Source organism: Episyrphus balteatus, chromosome 2 (assembly GCF_945859705.1).
Source record: "Episyrphus balteatus chromosome 2, idEpiBalt1.1, whole genome shotgun sequence".
In the NCBI taxonomy this organism is placed as follows: Eukaryota; Metazoa; Arthropoda; class Insecta; order Diptera; family Syrphidae; genus Episyrphus; species Episyrphus balteatus.
In genome coordinates, this window is record NC_079135.1 from 79,237,437 (window position 1) to 79,257,335 (window position 19,899).

General features: G+C 29.7%; 1 protein-coding gene across 2 annotated transcripts; it reads left to right on the forward strand.

Moving 5' to 3' along the window:
- Positions 1-8,535: 8,535 nt before the first annotated feature.
- LOC129908881 (uncharacterized) lies at positions 8,536-18,883 on the forward strand. Of its 2 annotated transcripts, none has more exons than XM_055985697.1 (4): positions 8,536-9,546; positions 15,457-16,118; positions 16,172-16,249; positions 18,394-18,883. In XM_055985697.1, exons 1-4 carry the CDS (start codon positions 9,544-9,546, stop codon positions 18,692-18,694), a joined length of 1,044 nt encoding a protein of 347 aa, XP_055841672.1. In that variant the 5' UTR covers positions 8,536-9,543; the 3' UTR covers positions 18,695-18,883. The 2 variants fall into 2 exon arrangements, with proteins under 2 accessions (XP_055841672.1, XP_055841673.1); XM_055985698.1 differs by having other exon boundaries at positions 8,546-9,546; positions 16,181-16,249; positions 18,394-18,881.
- The last annotated feature ends 1,016 nt before the right edge of the window (positions 18,884-19,899 follow it).

Genomic DNA, 19,899 nt, shown 5'->3' on the forward strand with positions numbered 1-19,899 from the left:
AAAAAAAAAAAAAATAAGACAGGATTCTTATAATTCGTTTTTTTTTTTTTTATAACTAAGACTAAGACTCAATGGATACTTGCAGTCTCAAAGTTCTAAAACCTTACAATCGAAATTATTCCGCTTCTTACTAAAACTTTCAACTTAATTTTTTGATCAATTTTAATTTTTATTTTAATTATCTGTTTCTTTAAAATAGAAATTGTGAATAAGTCTAATAAACACTTTTTAAATAGTCCATTCATTTTCTTCTTCCTTTTATTCGGCGCTGTTATGATCTCGATGCCGAGAAGATCATAACACTCCGAAGTCTCTCTGCTTCACACTAGTGTCCTAATGATCCATACATTTTCTTGAAAATAAAGAGAACAAGGACTCCCAACATTATTCTCCGGGCACAGGCATGCAGCTCAACTGAAAATGAAAAAAAGTTTTTTTTTTATAACGGTTATATTTCAAGAACGGAAGCTAATAAAATTCTTCTGATATATATATATATATCTTGGTTCTTGTGGCAAAAAAAAAGTTCAATTTTGTTGACCAGTGTTATTATTATTCGGTCACTTTCGAAGCATTTTTTCAGCAAAAATTACACTTTTTCATGTTTTTCTGCTTTTTATTATTATTTTAATTGGATAGCCCGTGTGCGAAGTGGCTTACAGCTGACGAATCTGATAAGGTCTATGCTTGCTAGGAATAACTCCTAAACGATGTTGTTTTCCCACTAGGGCTCTCAGAACTTCACTCGGAGAATTAGAGGTTGCGTCACTAATTCCAAATAGGTCGAACTACTTAGTGAAAACCTTGTATGAGCTATTATAAGCATTATTATACAGGGTGTCCAAAAAGTAATGATCCAAAAGGATTATGCTGGAAGACCAATAATTGAATTCGGGTTTCAATATCTCAGCATCAATCTTGTTAAGTGTGTGAAAACTTTCTGGCTTAACAATTTTTATATCTTTTTTTCAAAAATATGACCATATATTAAAAAAAAAAATGGCAAACAAAAAGAAATAAATTGCACGACTGGGGTCGCACGTACTTGCTCTTATGCTTAAAGTAACTATAATGTTAAAGCTTTTTATTCAAGATATTAAAAATTTGATATTTTGAAGAAATTTCATAAGTAGTATAAAAAAATTAAATCTGTTTTTATAATTAATTAAACTCCGTTTTAAATTATCTTAAAAAAAAAAAAAACAAATATGCCATTTTATTTCTTGTATAAAAAGGTATTTTTAGAAAAAATTTTTCGAAAATTGTAGGAGCCGTTTTTAAAAAAAATAGTTTTTTATATACAGGGTGTCCCACAGTCACCGCCCCAAATGAAAACCATGGATTCCTGAGGTCATTTTAAGTCGAAAAACTTAAGAGGTAATTTTCTCGTTTTCGTCCCGTTTTCGAGTTACCACGGTTTTTATGATTTTTGCTCTCTTGTCCTTTAACTGGCCTTATCTTTGCCAAACTACGTTTGATTTGAAAGATTTTTTTGCAACCAGTCAAGAATTTATTGCAATTTAAGTTCGTCTCAAAACTTTTTTTTCTGCGGACAACCGTTTCTCCACAATTTTGCATCAAACACAATTTTCTTCGTTTTTTAAGTTGTTTTTTACACTTTCATATCATTTAAGTCAAAAAAACACGTTAATTAGTATTAATTTTTTGTGCTTTTTATTAAACCCCAGTTTATTTTCATAAAGAAAAATAGGTTTTATTTCATAAAAAAGGCTACTGAAAGTAATTAAAAAAAATAAACAAACTGAGTGAAGTAAAAAAAAAATAATTTTTCAATACAAAATTAATTTAAATGAATTAAAACTTTTTCTGAGCTTTATCTATTTGTTCTTTTCTTAACCACAATTGCTCAGAAAAAGTTTTTAATTCATTTAAATTAATTTTTTATTTAAAAATTATTTTTTTTTTCATTCACTCAGTTTGTTTATTTTTTTTTTTAATTACTTTCAGTAGCCTTTTTTATGAAATAAAACTTAATTTTATATGAAAATAAACTGGGCTTTAATAAAAAGCACAAAAAATGTATACTCATTAACGTGTTTTTTTGACTTAAATGATATGAAAGTGTAAAAAACAACTTAAAAAACGAAGAAAATTGTGTTTGATGCAAAATTGTGGAGAAACGGTTGTCCGCAGAAAAAAAAGTTTTGAGACAAACTTAAACTGCAATAAATTCTTGATTGGTTGCAAAAAAAATCTTTTTAATCAAACGTAGTTTGGCAAAGATAAGGCCAGTTAAAGGACAAAAGAGAAAAAATCATAAAAATCGTGGTAACTCGAAAACGGGACGAAAACGAGAAAATTACCTCTTAAGTTTTTCGACTTAAAATGACCTCAGGAATCCATGGTTTTCATTTGGGGCGGTTACTATGGGACACCCTGTATACAAATTTTTTAACATTTTTCAAAAAAAAAGTTGGGATGCCATTTTGAAGAAATAATTAATTTACACATTAAAACTAAATTTCAAAATTTTTCATTAATCCGTTTTCAAAAAATTGATTTTTCAAAAAAAAACTTTGAAATATTTTTTAAAAAACCAAAAATGCGTTTTTTGAAAATTTTCTAAAATTTTAATATTATCTTTACTTACACACTTTTGTATAAAAATTTTCATTTGAATCGGGTTAATGTTGTACGAGATATTCAGAAACGAAAAAAACCGTTCTATGACAGGTACCGTTAATAACGGTACAAAAAATATTTTTTTTATTTAAAAAGTTGGCTCTTATGTGTTGTACTACACACAAAAATTTTAATCAAAATCGTTAGAGCCGTTTTTGAAAAAAAATTAACTTTTCTATTTCCGTTATATGGCAGGTACCGTTAGTTTTGGTCATAAAAAAAAAAATTTCAATTTCCCCTCTAGGGAATCACCAAAAACTGCTAACTACTAAGTTTGAAGAAAATCACTTCACTCGTTTAGGCTGCAGCTCCAGATAGAGACAGACAGACAGACAGACAGAATTGCCGGACCCACTTTTTTGGCATTCTCCATCATCGTAATGTCATGTAAAATTGTTATCTCGAGTTCGATTTTTTTTACAAATCCTAAACTTGCCCTATAGTACCTATATCGCAAGTAAAAAATGTGAATTTCAGTGCCGTTTTTGATAAAAAAAAATTAAAGGTATGGTATTTGACTAACTTTTTGAAATAATCCAGTAACTAGGCATTATTATCTTTCAATAAAGCCATCGAAACCTTTAAAATTATTTAATGGAATATTTTTTACGAATTTTTAAAAATATGTTACATGAGAGCAACGCTGGGTCCGAAAGGGTTAACTTGTTGATGAAGTTAAAACCCATACATTTTACAAAGAATTTGTTAATAGAAATTTTTTTTCGGGTAAGCTCGAAATAATTGTTCTTCGGCCACTCATTCTTTTTTCGTTGATTCTAAAGCCTGGTACGCTGGTCGCGCTAAATTTTAGCTCCCATACAAATTATCGAAAAATTTTAGCCGGGATAAAATGAGTCCCATACAAATTATCGATAACTTGTATGGGAATTTTGTCTCGGCTAAAATTTAGCGTGAGCTGCGTACCAGGCTTAAGCAGAATAGTTTCATTTTAGTGATAATGATAGTGATGGCGAGTCATCTCAAAAAATAAATAGTTTTATTTTTTACTAGCCAAGATATCGGCGGCGTATCCTTGTCCCTAATACAAAATTGAAACAAATTTTTTAGCTGTCGCCATCATCTCAAACCTAGTTGAACAAAATTCTAAAATTTAATTAGTCTTTCCAAATCTAGATCAACTAAGAATAAAACAAAATATCAAATAATTTAACCTCATTCAAAAAGCTTCAATTATCATACTAAATAACCTTTTTTATAAATCCAATTACCATGGATCGAACAAATCAGAATAGGTACTAATAATTAAGCATGCGCTATAAAATTTAATACATATAGGAGAATGTAATCACATTAAAAAGTTAAAAATATTCAAAACCTAACATAAACAGGAACAAAAAAAAAAAGAACAAAATAAATCCAACTAAAAGCATCGAACAAAATTTTTCTTACAATTATTTTGGCCAGAAACTTAGGGGTATTCTCTTTTCTCTAACGACGAGCCACGCGATTTAACGAATATCTCAACTTAGATGAAGCATGTTAAAAATAAAAATCTATTTTCAGCCGATATGCCAGAGGAAAACAATAACAAAAAATAAAAAAAAAAAAAAACTAAAACAAAACATTTACTAACAAAATGTATCTTACAGATTATAACCTAAACAGTTGTTGTGCAATTGGAATTGAATGAGGTTTTTGTATTTGATTTCGAGAGATGCGCCAGCTCAGCATGGTGATCTAGAATAAACATGAGTAAGTAACCTCTGTTGATCCCACAATGTGCATCTTTACTGCCATTAATAACTTCATCCCTCTATAAGCCGCACCATATAGCTAGATATAAGGCATCGATTGCGCATACGCTTTGGAAAAATCTTTTTCAATATTCAAACACGTAAATAAAATTATATAGGTACAAGTGAATTTTCTTTTACGAGAGTATGGGAATGAAGATCATTCTTCGCTGACTCACCATATGGTTTTAAAATTGTTAGTGATCTTCATTATGTTTTTAGGGAGATACATGCGAATGATGATTCTAAAAATACCCTAAAACACTAAAACAAAACAAAAAAAATATAGCCTGTAGGGTACTCTTCTCATTCTAACGCATCAACATCATCGATAAAGAATTTTGTCTCCGTTTTGTTTAGTTCATAGATAACCTAGTTTGCATCGTTATGAAAATGATAATGACGATATAGTTGTTAGAAAGAAACAGGGTTGAAGTTCCAGTTATAATCTTGGTAGAGTAATAGCCTTTGCATATGGTTATTAAAAACAATAACAAAAAAAAAAAAAAAAAAACTAACTAAAACAAAGCAACAAAATAATAGTATACATACGGTGACCATACGCCCTTTATTTGAAGAAACAGATATTTATAATGAAATTGTTTAAACAATAAAAACAATCAATATTAAATGTCAGACTCGAGAGCTCTCAGCCAGTGTTTTTGTGAGAGAGACAAGGAGATCACATCTCTCTATGAATAATTATTAGTACCCGTAATTGACTGTTGTCAATCAGAAGACTTTAAATTTAAAAGCCTTCATCACACCAACTTGAAATGGGCCGAATCTAGAAACCTGAGGTTTCTCTTCCTAAACCTATTTAGAAAATTTCACCACAACGATGACTGAAACTCAATTTCCATCGTTCACAATCCTTAGTGTGATTTCTCCAGTCGATCGAAAAATCAAAACTCATGAACTAAAAGAAAATACTTCAAAAACCGAGTTAACAGGGTGTTTACAAGTTAATGGGCCAAACGGATACGATATTAGTATATTACACTGCAAGAGGCCTCAGCAATTTATTTATCAAAATTATCTTACAGTAGCATCACATTTTTTAATCAATTGCACCCCTGGAGGATTAAGGGTTAAGAAATGTTTTAAACTACAAAGTGCAAATTATTTAAACATATTTTACGGATGTTGGAGTCGAATCTTCCAGTGGAAGTAGAAGATTGATTAAAGGACCCCAAAACTAAATCCGACGAAAATCCAAAAGAAATTTTCGTTTAAATCTCAAAGAAAAGAAATAAAATGCACGACTGTGTGGCACATACTAACTCTTACAGTTCAAGTTGCTAACATTTTCAATCAAATTTTAATTTAGTAATTTTGACCAACAACTTAAACCAAAATTTCCATAAAAATCAAAAAATTTGATTTTTCAAAAAAAAAAGCATTCAGGCAGGTATTAAAAAATTTTTGTATTTATATTAACAAACATTTTTTTTATTTATATTAATAAGAGTACATAAATGCATTTGTTTCAAAAATTTCATTGAAATTGTTTTATTAGCTTGGGAAAAATTCAGAATTAAAAAAAACAACGACAGCATGACAGGTACCGACCGATATTAATGATTTCCACTTGAATTTGGTAATCAAAATCGTATAAGATAGGCCCAAAAAAACTAAATCACTTTGAAAAACCCTTGCAGAGTAGAATCCCTAGAAGTAGTTCGCCCATCCGTTTATCCCCTTATACAAGCAGACTGAGAGACGAACTTGTGGTAGCCATATCGTAATGTAATGTTTGATTGCTGTCACAGCTCACAGCTTCAATTTGTTTAAAAATGCAAAACTCGGTATTAAGTATCTATATCGCAAGTAAAAAGGATGTCCACATGTGTCATCTGGAATTTATCTCAGCCAAACCAACCTCACTTTAATCATACCGCTGATAGCTACTTTGCTTATTTTTAATTTTAGGGTTATCTACTAAAATACTTCTGGTAAAAAAAAGTTTGTTGAAAACTGTTGAATTTTTTACGAGTACCTAAAAATTTTTTTTATTCACATTTGGCGCAATAATAATGTGGGTGACTGTAACTATGTCTGTTAAATGTCAGAAAGCGAGCAAAAGTTCAGTCTGGTTGAACTTTTGCTCGCATTCTTACGTTTCCTTACGTTTGTCAAAAAAAGCGTACGTAGGAAAAGCGTCATTGTGTGTGGATACACAGATTTCCTATAGTTGAACTTTTCGCAGTTGTCAAAATCGATTGTGTTTCAGCTTTAAAAGTCTAACCCAAAGTTATTAAGCAGTTACTCCAAATTTTCAAAAGTTGAGCAAGTTTAACTTTTGCAGTTAAATACTCGCGAGCTGAAAGTATTTATCAATGCTTGGCTAGAATGCAATTAGGTATAACCTATGCGCTACTAAAATTAAAACATTTAAGTTAATTTAATGCTTTAAAACTTCTAAGTAACTCAGTAGCAACATAATAATTTTTTGAAACAACTCAGCATCAAAGCCTATCGCTGTTAAAGTTAACTCTTGGATAAACTTCTTTTGGTACACATAGAATACATTTTTGGGCTCCAGTATTCAAAAAATATTTTCATTTAATTTTTTTAAATTTGATATCAGTATCAGTCTACTAAATTACTATAGCAACGGTTCTCAACCTTTGAGAGTATGTGGACCCCTAACAAAAAAATTGTCAGTTGGCGGACCCCTTTCAAGAATAAATTTAATTTATTATTATGAGTATGAATCTTTAAATTAACAATTATACCCTGTTGCTGACTGTGAATCCTGCCCATTGGGCTGGAGCGACATTGTATGTGGAAAAAATAAAATTGAAAAATTAAAAAACATTCGTACCCCCCGCAAAAGTTGCATTGGGTCCAAAAATGTATAAAAAGATTTATTTTTTTTTTAATTTTTTAAAATAACCGCTAAGGGTCGCGTTCGCGCATTCGCGCATTGAAAAAGAACAAAAAACAAAATGGGTTTATAAAACACATACTTGCATTTTGTTTTTTTATTTAATTAATTTTTTTTTTTTTTAATGAAATTTGTTGGTTTTTTTTATTAATTTATTCATTTATTGTTCATTAAAAAGCCTCCATTAGTAATTCCTTACTGCAATTGAAAACTAAAAAATGAGCCTAAAAACAAACGATAGGTCAGGGCCTAGGTACGGAGTAAAAACATTTTTAATTATTATTTTTCAGTTTAAAAATTTAGTTTAGTATTTAGTTCCTTAATTAATTTTATATAATTCTTTTTAGTATCAACTCTGACCTGACATTTTTTTTAAATACCTTTCAAGGAAACATACATTTTTGCATTTCAATGCGTGACCCCTAGCGGTGGAAAAAGATAATATAAAAAAATCATTGAATTTTGCAGGGTATAGAATTTTGAATTTCCAAAAAATTAGTTTTTGCTCCGGCAGGCAGGCAGTAGTTAGTAGGCCCATGTCATTAAAAAGAAAAGTACTTCGTGGCCCTTTTGTAATTAAAATTAGATTCATGTATCTATTATTGAGAGGGGTAAGAAAATGCAATACAATGAGTGAGGAAACTAGTAAAAATGATAAAAAAAAAACGAAGTTTGTTGAGCGTCACATTAGAATAATGTTAAAGACGTATTTCTGATGCTTTATGGAAAAGCTGACGGGGACCCCCTGAAATTTTTTTTCCGCGGACCACAGGTTGAGAACCGATGTACTATAGTACCGAGTTTACACAAGTAATTCTTTATGTAAGATATAATAAGGTATTCGATTGAAAAAAATTGGATGTCACGGTACTGACATTTGGGGAATGTTCTTGTAAGCCCTATGAGACTAACTCCACTTAACTTTGTGATAGTGATGTTTCTAAAATTATACAACAATGTTATCAGAGGATCAATCAACACGCACTGAATGAAATAAAGTAGCAATATTTCTTTGCTTTAAGATTTGCCTATCAAAAGTATTGAAACATTGACAATAGTACTGTAAATGTAAGAAATTACAAACTATAGTAATAATGTAATACAATAATTTGAAAAGATGGTCACCGTAAGTTTTAACACCATGCAATGCGAGAAGGAATATTGTGTTCTACTCTTCGTCCGTGTCGCATTCATATACTATAGTGGAGCAGAGAACAAAACGCCGATTACAAGTGCACGGTAAAGTAAAGTAATATACTGCTACGCTACGATCAAAACAACGATCGTTCAACATTTTTCTACGAGTAGTCCCGTTTGCGGTACACTCGCATGGTGCGCTCAATTTTTACACACAAAATCGAACCGACAGACTTCGCGCTCTGGAAAAAATTCTCGACGCTGCGCTGGCTGTCGTTGTCGTTGGCCGTCGTCGTCGTCGTCGTTCATCGTATAGGGTATATTTATAAAACAGTCCGATCCGAACTATTGAATTGGAATTGTAGGGGGTTATTTTTGGGATACTTTGATGGTATGGGGATAGATATGAGCTAACGATCGTAACACCAAGCGGGCCGACATCGACATCGCCACCGCTGGCACTGGTTGCTTATGTCTGCTGCCGCTGCCGTTGCCACTGTCGTCTCTTCGTACACAGAGCGTCTTCAAAAATAAAATTGTGTTTGAGTAGTGTATAACTGGCATTCGTCCGAGTACTTAGTTGGTAGCGCAGAGCTACTCTACTTTTTCACTTTTATTTTTGTATAAAGATTTATTTTCTTTTTTTGAATACTCTTTAAGAATCCATTGCGTTGTTTTTGCTTTTTTCAATTTTTGAAATTCTGTATTTTTTAAAATAAATGTTCGTCTTCTATGATACCTATACGAGTGAAAAAAGAAAATAGTGTTACAGTTGCACATCTATCATCATCATCATCAGTATCCGAAAATATCTATCTGGCTGGCCATTATAATAGGAATAAGATACTTGTATTATATTTGCTTAGCTTAGCAAGCGGTTGAATATTTTTATGTACTCGTACATTGAATTGAATTTATGCAGAAATAGTTTTTCAATGATATTTTACTCGTATTCTGCTTCTGCAGTTGAGGTTAAAGGTTAACTTAAACAAATATTAATAGACTCAATTTTGGTTGGTGGCAGTCTTCTACGGTTACGACTTCTGCTACAACTATACACGGTGGTGTTGCTTCTATTCAGTTCGATTTGAATCGAAGGAAAAAATATTTATTTATTCAATGGTAAGGAATTTACATACATATATTTTTTCTCAAATATCTTTAAATGTGATTTTTTGTTTGTTTCATTTTTTTGTTACTGACTTATTTTACATGAACTTTAGATCATGAAAATAATATTCTTTGTTGCTTTTGAAATAATACTTACGAGCCAACGGTATAATTTAAAGTTTTAAATAGCCTTTTCTAGGGTATAGAAGTATTGGTAGGTTAGGTACTTACTCGCTGTTGGCAACTACTATAATACATATTATCCGCTTATATTGACTTGACACCCAGAGTTGAACTTTTTGATATGAATAGATTTGTTTTACATTTTAACTGTGGACTGCGCGCACATGGTTATAGATTTGTTGACTGTAATTTATAGCGATCAGTGCGGTATTATACATACTATTATTATTCTAATGAGAAGTGAGTAAAATCGATTAATTTAGTTCAATTAAAAACTAACAACACAGAGCTTAGTCTTTTGGTCTAGTTTAGGGTTGCCATGCGTCCGGGTTTTCCCGGACATGTACTCTTTTTTGGCTGTGTGGGGGACGTCCGGGATAGTTTCTATCAATTGTCCGGGATTGTACTCTTTTGAAGCCTTTAAAAATCTCATTTTTTGTATGCTACTCTTAATTCATTCCTTATTCAATTACCTACACCGGCACACAAAATAAAAAAAGTGTCATGTACCAGGAACCAGACTTATCTTTCTATATGTTTTCGGGCACGCTGAATCCGAATTTCAAGTCCGTTTGACCCTGTCACCCTCCAGTTTTGAGTAAAATGCAAAAAACTCCAAAAAAGTCATAAAAATCCAAACAAAATGCAGTCACAGCTCAAAACTGGAGGGTGACCGGGGCAATCGGACTTGAAATTCGGATTCATCGTGCCCAAAAACATATAGAAAGATAGGTCTGGTTCCTGGTACATGACACTTTTTTTATTTTGTGTGCCGGTGTTATCATTAAACTTAGGGCCAATTTTTCAATAGTCAGCTAAACAGTCATTTAGTACTTATTCCTAAGGATAGAGAAAAAATCAATTTTTCAACAAGCAGATATAGCTTATTCCTAGAATAAAACTATCTGCTTCTTTCAGAGACGAATAAAAATTATTCTAAGGAATAAACTCAACAAAAATATTTTGTCAAAGCTGTTTTGAAAGAATTATGAAAAAAATAAAGTGGAACACAAGAAAACAAAAACAATCATGAATAAAAATGACGTTTAACTTTAAATATTTTTGAATTTGACAATTTTTTTTTGTTATTCTGTAGAATAAATTATTCTTGATTGAAAAATTTAATGTTTTGATCTGATTGTTTATGAGCCTAATAAATTTATTCGTCGAACAGTTAACTGACCTTTTATTAGAAGATTGAAAAATTGGCTCTAAATCGTTTAAAATTTTGAGCAATTGGATTTTAATGGAATTTTAAATTTTTTTTTACTGTAACTACATTCCAACTTTTGTAATATTAGCTAAAATTTTTACTTTTATTTTTTTTTTGTGAAAAAAAAAATAAGAAAAAAATGCTAAGAAAAAAATGCTAAGGGAACAAGGGTTAAAAATGTGATTTTTAGTTAAATCTTTAAAAGATTGTTCCGCTTTTTTTGGTTTTTATAAAACTATGCATTCCTTTTGTCCTAGTTTTGTACTCTTTTTTGTGTCCTTATTTGTCCGGGAAAGTCCGGGATTTTACATCCCAATTTCTAGTTTCGTCAAAATATATCTGGCAGCCCTAGTCTAGTTTCATGAGACAGTTACATATTTTATAGGTTTTGTATATTATTTCTTTGTTTGTTTTTTTTTTTTTTTTTGGTTTTTTGAGTTTTAAGACTAAATATTTATATTCAGGGTGAATTATTAAATAAAAGTAAGTTAATTTGTAAATTAATTTAACACCAAAAAAATTGATAAAGTTAAACACTTTCCTTAACTTTAAAATTATTTTGAGTTTATATATTGTTTAATAGGCTATTGATTATGTAGTTAAGAAAGGCACAAAGACGTTCACGGGTTTTTATTGCAATAATCGTTCAATGGGTTATAAAAGAAGATAAAACCGCGGAGTGCTATTAAATGAGAGGGTGGAAACTGAAGATAGGGGTGCAAAAGCCCCCTTTTTAGTTTTTTCAATATACCTCGTAAACCAAGCAAAATTTTGATATATTGCACATAAAACTTTTTGTAGAGAATTAAATTTCCAATTGGAATAATGTTTTTTAAAAATTGAAAAAAAAATTTACATACCAAAATAGTCGAAACAATCTTTAAAAAAATATCAAAAAAATCGATTTTTTGAGTTTTTTTTTGCTTTTTTACTTGTACATTTTTTTTGGGTTGAGATAGACATAAACGTTGCTCCAAAGAAAAAAAGAAGATTAAATTTCCTTCAAAATGCTGTACTCACTAAATTTTTTCATTGAAAATTGACCGAAGTATGGCCATTTTAATCTATCTTTTTTTTTCGCATTTTTAGTAAAATGAAGTTATTTTAATCAATTGTTTTTGAAATACCCGATTTCAAAGTCAAAACTTGTGAAAAAAAAGTTTAAAAATACATTGAGTACAATTTTCACAAAGACTGTGGACCTCAATACGAAATTGATCGACAAAGTAAACTGCCTTAATTGGTTTCTTATCAAATCATGAAAATCATAATGTTCTTATGCCTTCTACTTTTTGAGAAAATTGAAAAATAGACAAAATACTTTCTTTATACTTCATTTTAAAATTAATATTAGGTTTATAATTCTAGCTTTTGAAAAAAGTATCAATTAAAACTGTAAGTGTTGCCGTTGTTTTTTAATATTTTTTTTTAATTTTAAGTATTTTTTTTAGAAAATTGCCCCTCCCTCCAAAACGGGGGGACATTGACCCTCCCTCCCATAGTAAACAATGATTGTATTTAACCCCTCTACAAAATCTCATTATCAGTTCTTGGTGCTTAAGTAATCATACTTTCCCCTCAAATGTTTCTGCTTTACTGAGTAAAACTAAAAATGCGAAAAAAAAGATAGATTAAAATGGCCATACTTCGGTCAATTTTCAATGAAAAAATTTAGTGAGTACAGCATTTTGAAGGAAATTTAATCTTCTTTTTTTCTTTGGAGCAATGTTTATGTCTATCTCAACCCAAAAAAAATGTACAACTAAAAAAGCAAAAAAACTCAAAAAATCGATTTTTTTGATATTTTTTTTATGATTGTTTCGACTATTTTGGTATGGAATTTTTTTTTTCAATTTTTAAAAAACATTAGTCCAATTGGAAATTTAATTCTCTACAAAAAGTTTTATGTGCAATATATCAAAATTTTGCTTGGTTGACGAGGTATATTGAAAAAAACCAAAAAGGGGGCTTTTGCACCCCTATCTTCAGTTTCCACCCTCTCATTTAATAGCACTCCGCGGTTTTATCTTCTTTTATAACCCATTGAACGATTCCTGCAGTAAAAACCCGTGAACGTCTTAGTTCCTTATTAAACTGTTTTTTTCGACATAATCAATAGCCTATAAAGGGTAAAATTAAAACGCACAGAATCAGATCTTGGACTCTGATATCTTTTTACTGTCGAACATAGTTTTGTCAATGCCAATCACCGAATAAATATTTTCTTCGGCTAAAAAAAATATAAAAAATATTTATATACCTAATATACATTCTTTAAAAAAGGACGAAATAGTTGGAACTTTATTAAACTGGGAATCCTACCAGGCTAAGAATATGAACCCGAAATCTGTATCAGAAATCAGCAATTTACAAAATTTAAATAAAATTAACGACTGCATTCGCTCTTATAAGCTATCTTGTATCAGTTAACTATGGAAAACTTTAGTAAAAGTTGAAAATTGTTTTTACTTTCCCTGTTTTTTTTTTTAAGTTGGGAATAATAAAAGTTAGGTACAAGTTGATATATTTTTAACGAAATTACATAGAAGATTCATTTCAATACATGTTCATTGCTCGTTAAGACAAGTTGTCGTTCAAGACAACCTTTAGATAGTGGCTACTCAAATTAAGATTTTTCTCAATTTAAGCATTAATTTTAGCAGGGTAAAATCTTGACTTGACGAAATATTTTTTTTAATCAAACTCACAATGAAATTTGACTGATTTAAGGAAATTATCATCTAAAAATATATATTTTTTAATATTTCCCTATTCGTTTTTTTTTTCTTTAATGTTAAAAATCGTCTATCACAACAAAAACAAAATCAAATCGATGACAAATTATAAAAAAAAAATATATTTTCAGATGACAGTTTATTTCACTGGTCAACAAGGTTTTTGCCACAAGAACCAAATATACTTTTCTAGTAGTTTTGGATGTGCTGAACTCGAATTTGAAGTCAGAAAAATGACATTTTTATCATTTTTTAAAAATTTCAACTTTTGCAACGACTATGAAATCCGTTCTAAAATGTAAACAAAAGTAATGAAATGTAAGCAATTTGAATTAAGAACTAATTCTAAGAGCCAATTTTTCAATCTTCTAATAAACAGTCAGTTAACTGTTCGAAGAATAAAGTTATTAGACTCATAAACAATCAGATAAAAACATTGAATTTTTCAATCAAGAATAATTCATTCTACAGAATAACAAAAAAAAATTGTCAAATTCAAAAATATTTAAAATTAAACGACATTTTTATTCATGATTGTTTTTGTTTTCTTGTTTTCCACTGTATTTTTTTCAAAATTCTTTCAAAACAGCTTTGACAACTGACACAATATTTTTATTGAGATTATTCCTTAGAATAATTTTATTCGTCTCTGAAAGAAGCAGATAGATTTATTCTTAGGAATAAGCTATATCTGCCTGTTGAAAAATTGATTTTTTCTCTATCCTTAGGAATAAGTACTAACTGATTGTTTAACTGACTATTGAAAAATTGGCCCTAAGCCAACTAAATTCCTTAGAGTAAAGCAATAAGGTCTTAAGTCACAAATTGTAGTTTTTCAGAAAATGACATTCAACTTTGAAAAATGCATGCAAATCGATAACATTTTGAGTATTGACCAGCTTATATCTATATGAAACAGTTGTCCCAGATTTATGTTTAAAGGAAATATTCTATTCAATCAAATCCTAAAATACTAGTTTGTGCCTTAACCTTAAGACTTATTGCATAACGGCAAAGAATTTTAACTCTCTTTACCTTGGTTAGAATTGAAATTAAACACTCTTTTTATTTTGTATACACAAGAATATTAGATTTTAAAGAAGTTGTTAAAAACTAAACGACAACAGCAGAAGAAAAAACAATTTTGTACATGGTTTGAGAGTAACTATAACCGGAAATAGTAAGGCTTAAGTCTTAAAAAACAAAAATTGTTAAGTTGTAGGTACTAATTTGAAGGCACTTTGTGTTATTTTGAAAGTAAAACGTATGTATAACATTTATAATATATGTAATGTATGTATATGTATAATCATTTTCATTAATTTTTAATTAATTTTTCAGGAAAACCAAAAAATGCGTGTTTTCATAAACAAACGTTGATTTTAAAATGTTTGCTTAGAATGTTTTTTTATGCTTTTAAGTAGATAATTGCGAAAAAATGCATTTTTGATCTTCCAAAAAATAATAGCAACACAGATTTTTGACCGACTTGACATCACGTTATTGATAGTTTCTAGAAAGGGTGTTGACTGCAGAAACGCTATAAAGGAAAAATAAAATGACACATGTCACTCTATAGCATCAAAACAAAATTTTTAAGATTCACACTTTGTTTACTTATTAACAAAACATTACATCCCTGCTTAAAAAAATATACTTAAATCATTGCTTCGATTTTACCAAAATCGATAAGTCAATTTCTATAGGTTTCTTGTATTGCATGTACAAATACGTTAATATTCGAAATGATGTAGTTTTACTAACAAATATGTATATATTTTAATTTCTTAGGAAACCAAAACTCCAACAACTAGTCAGCATCAAAGGGCACCTCGAACTCCCGAGAGCTACTTCAATGTACCCGAATCTATAGCACTTTTAAACATAGTCAAATCAGAACGAATTCAAAGTGCTTTTCAATCGAATAGAAAAAATCATGCCAGTGTCTGGGAAATGGTTGCTGAAATATTAAATCGATTTAGCACACGCAAACGTTCAGCAAAACAATGTTGCAATCGATATGAGAATCTTAAAAAAATCTACACACAATTAAAGAAAAACCCAGAAAAGCATGTTCGACGAAATTGGCCATACATGTACTTATTTAAAGAAATCGAAGATCAAAGAGGTGAAACCTGGGGTTCTAATGGTAAACGCTTACAATTGGGAGCTAAAGAAGAGCTATCATATTATCATCGACGAAGAGCGGCTGCATTAAACTTACTACTTGTTAAAGAAGCTGCACAACAAAATGGTGCTGGAGATGATCATCCACATAATGGAAAGATAGAACGATATATGGCAAATAGTTTTGTTGAAACTCAACTTAATGATTATGACGATGGTGAGAGAGAGAAAAATTTCAGGCCAGATTATATTCGTAATGGTCATACAGTAAATGACTCACAGCATCATGACAAAAAGGCTTCAAGTTCTGATTCTACGGCAGTGAAGTAAGTTTGATGATGATAATATTTGTTAAATATTATGTTTTGTAAATATTAAGTTTTTCCAGACATGAACCCACATCAGACAATGATTTCAACCCAGATGACATAACATTAGTTCCATGTGACTATAATGGGTAGGTATTTTTGTAAATTTTAAAATTAAGATATCTTCTTAGGATTTTGTTAGTCTAATTTCATATTCATGAAAACTGATCCAAAGTTAAATAAAATTTTTCAATGTCCTCAAAGAACACCTATATATGCAATTGTACCTACATTTTTTCTCCAGGCGAGGAGTTACAATCTATTTTCAATGTTGGTTCTTATACAAGTTCGACAGAATAAGCTTAGCAGTTTTAAATGGTATGCTCCTTTCAAGTTGCAACTATCCCGGCTGAACCACCAGTAATCTGTTTTTCAAACAATTTTGAATGCCATCTGTAAAATAAGAACAAATTCTTGGCAGTCCTTTAGTCTCAAACTGCATTCAATGTGATGCATTTTGGTTGAAAAAAATAATGTTTTTTTTTTTTTTTTTTTTTTACTGTTGCTATTTAGGCCAAGTATTATTATTATTATTATAAAAAAATAATGTTCCTGAGCACGTGCTCTGGTTTTATAGATTTCAGCCTTTAAAAGGCTTCTGTTTAAACAAAATTTTTTTCAGTGTTGTTTTACATTTAAAAAGGGTTACCATAGTTGTAGACCTTTTCGTTTTTCGGACGCAGAGAAAAAATGGAGAGTTTTCACTCATTTGTCTCATGTCACATACTTTTTTATCCGGGGCTTGTTTCTTGATCCAAACGATTTGTGTTGACGTTTTTTTTTTTTTCATTTTTAATTAATTTTTTGGTTTAAAAAACTTGTTCACTGCTGTTTTTTTCTTGAATTCAATTTGATTTGTATTTTTTATTTTAACTTTGAGATAGTACTCTATGATATTTTTTGTTAGCATTTTCGCTGTGGACTTTGGAGACTTTAACGTTTTTCCTTTCCCTTCAACTTCATACTAGACTATAAAAAAATTACAATTTTACAATTTTCTATATTTGAAGTGGGAACCCATTTTTTTATTTTCAGTATCATCTTGTCTTTCATTCGACTCCAAATTTAATCTCTAACCTTATAGGTTAGTAATCCATTGGGCGGTCAGTTCTCCATTGGCTCTTCTAAGTATAACATTCTGTTTAACAGCATATTGAGTGCTATTTTACTTTTATAAATACAAATGTTGCAATGTTGATTTAAAAATGATGTTGATGTTAGTAATAAGTTAGTGCTTCGTTGTAGAAATTTTCAATACAATGGACCTCTTTTATCTTCTTACTCTATTCCATTTCAACCTCAAAATTCATTTTTTTTCCTTTCCTTATTAAAAGCTATGTTTTGAATATCTTCAAGTTATGGCGTATTATTGCTTATTGAAGCCAGTTATTGTAGATAAAGATTAACCTTATGTTGGCAAAAATGCACCACACTAATCTTTGAAACATTATCAGTTTTTATTTTTTACTTCTAAGACCTGCTTCGTCGTTGGAAGATAAACATTTATAAAGAAATCTTCTACATTTTCACCGCAGTCGCAAATAGACCAACACCCGTACTCTGCTATTCGATTCACGTGAATCGAAAGATTTCCTTACTTAACCACGTCAACATGGTTTTGAAAAATCGCTTAATTTCGAAGCAAGACTTTGTTTCCGTCTATTTTAGAAATTTTAAAGAAAAAAAATTGTTTAAGCTCAATTTTAACTTCCATTTAAACGCTTCTTATTTTAGACTTTCACGTGAATCGAATAGCAGAATACGGCCGCAAGAGTCAAGTCAACAGCGATGAAGTTGTTGATAGTTTTAATTTATTTTTTATTATTTTTGTTTGGTTAATTTATTTAATTTGATTTTTTAACTTGACTTCATCGATTTCCATGTTTTCAATCAATAAATGGCCTACACCATAGCTTATTATACTGCTGTCTAAATTATAGTTACAACTTGTTTTTTAATTTTATTGTAGCCCTTAAAGATAAAAAGTTGAAAAGTTCACTATGGCGTATACGTACTCTTTTTTTTTAAAGAAAACAAAAAATTAATTCAACAAATTGACCATATTTTCCGCAAGTATAACATACTTTATCGTTAGATTGATACTTTTTATTAAATAATCCTCGGAATAAAGATCTCAAATACTGTCTCTTAACTTTAATATTTAAATAATTTAATACACTTAAATAATTTAATACACTTCCACTAAATATTTAAAATTGTTTCTTTTTTACAGGAGTCATAATTTTTATCCCCACAACATAGACCCAACACTATTACATCCAGATGTCATTGTTGATACTGATAATATATCAGAAAGTTCAAGCAGATCATCGAAAAGTAAGCGAAAGACATCAACTTCAACAGATGGTGATAGCACCAATTATGAACTTATTGAGTACTTAAAACGCAGAGAACGCCGTGACGAAGAAATGTTTAAGCGTATGGAAGAACGTGAGAAAAGACTTTTAAATCTTTTAGAAAGAACAGTAATCGCTATTGAGTGTTTAGCTGGAACTAGAAATAGATTTGAGTGACTGATTTTTTTTTGTATTTAATGTAAAACATAAATGATTACTATTATACCTTAACTTCCTATATATTTATAGAATTACTAGATTGTGCCATAATAAGATGAATCTCAAACAATTCAAATCGAATAGAAAAACAAAACAAAAAAATATAACGTTTACCAAAACAAAACTCAAAGTCAATAAAATTAAGGTTTTTTTTTAATTTAACTGTACAAATATTTGTATTGTGTTTTATTTTATTTTTTTTAGGTGAATTTTGTAACAGTTTGATATTTATTTTGAAAGAATGATTGAGTTAAGAAAAGGATTTTAAAGATCATTTTCTCTCAAAAAAACACCCTTTCGTTTGGGATGTTTGAATAAACTCTTTTGAATTTTTTTATCATATAACTTATCGTATTTCACAGGCATTGCATTTTATTCACAATATTTATCGACAATGTCTGAACAAACATTACACAATAAAGAATGCACACACGTTTTAAATGAAACAAAACCAAAAACTTGACTTAATTTTTTTTATGTATATTTTTACATAATGCCTACTGTTTTATAAATATAATAAGAGGTAATACGGTTAAGAAAGTTAAGATAAAGGTGCATTTTTTTCAGAACGATTCCTCATATTCATTTTGAGTATAAAAGTTGATGTTTGTATCTCCAATTTTATCATTCATTTGAGTTAAAGCGTTCAAGAATAATTTATTTAATTTTGAAGATGAAGTGTAATTTGATATTTTTGTTTGTATTTGTGATTGCCATTGCAGGAGTCATGGCTAGAAAGCCTTGTCAAGATAGATGTTGGTTGAACGATCGAAGGTATCGAGACGAAAGATGTCCTTTGAGACCCAAATATTCTTATGAATTAGGACTATTGGGAAGGTGTTATTGTTGCAGATCTTAAAGTTTATCGCCTGGTATTTGTACGTGCTTCTGGTTTCCTTCATTGACAATGCTTTCAAATTTATGTTTAACTTGATAAAAATTTGTAATTAATAAATTTTTATGATCTAATTAATCATGAAAAAAAACTATATTGAAGTTTTTTTTGTATTTTTTGTAATTTTTAAATTTTATCTGACCACCGTACGTGTGTTGAAGAAAACTAAATAGGAATACATATATGCAAAATGGATTTGTAAAAAAAACTTTACAAATTCGAGTTATATAAATAAAAAAAAGTCTAAAATTTTAAATACATCTGAAGT

Coding starts and splice junctions, on each gene's coding strand:
- LOC129908881 (XM_055985697.1), top strand. Junction 16,119..16,171: donor TCTGATTCTACGGCAGTGAA/GTAAGTTTGATG, acceptor GTAAATATTAAG/TTTTTCCAGACATGAACCCA. Junction 16,250..18,393: donor GTTCCATGTGACTATAATGG/GTAGGTATTTTT, acceptor TCTTTTTTACAG/GAGTCATAATTTTTATCCCC.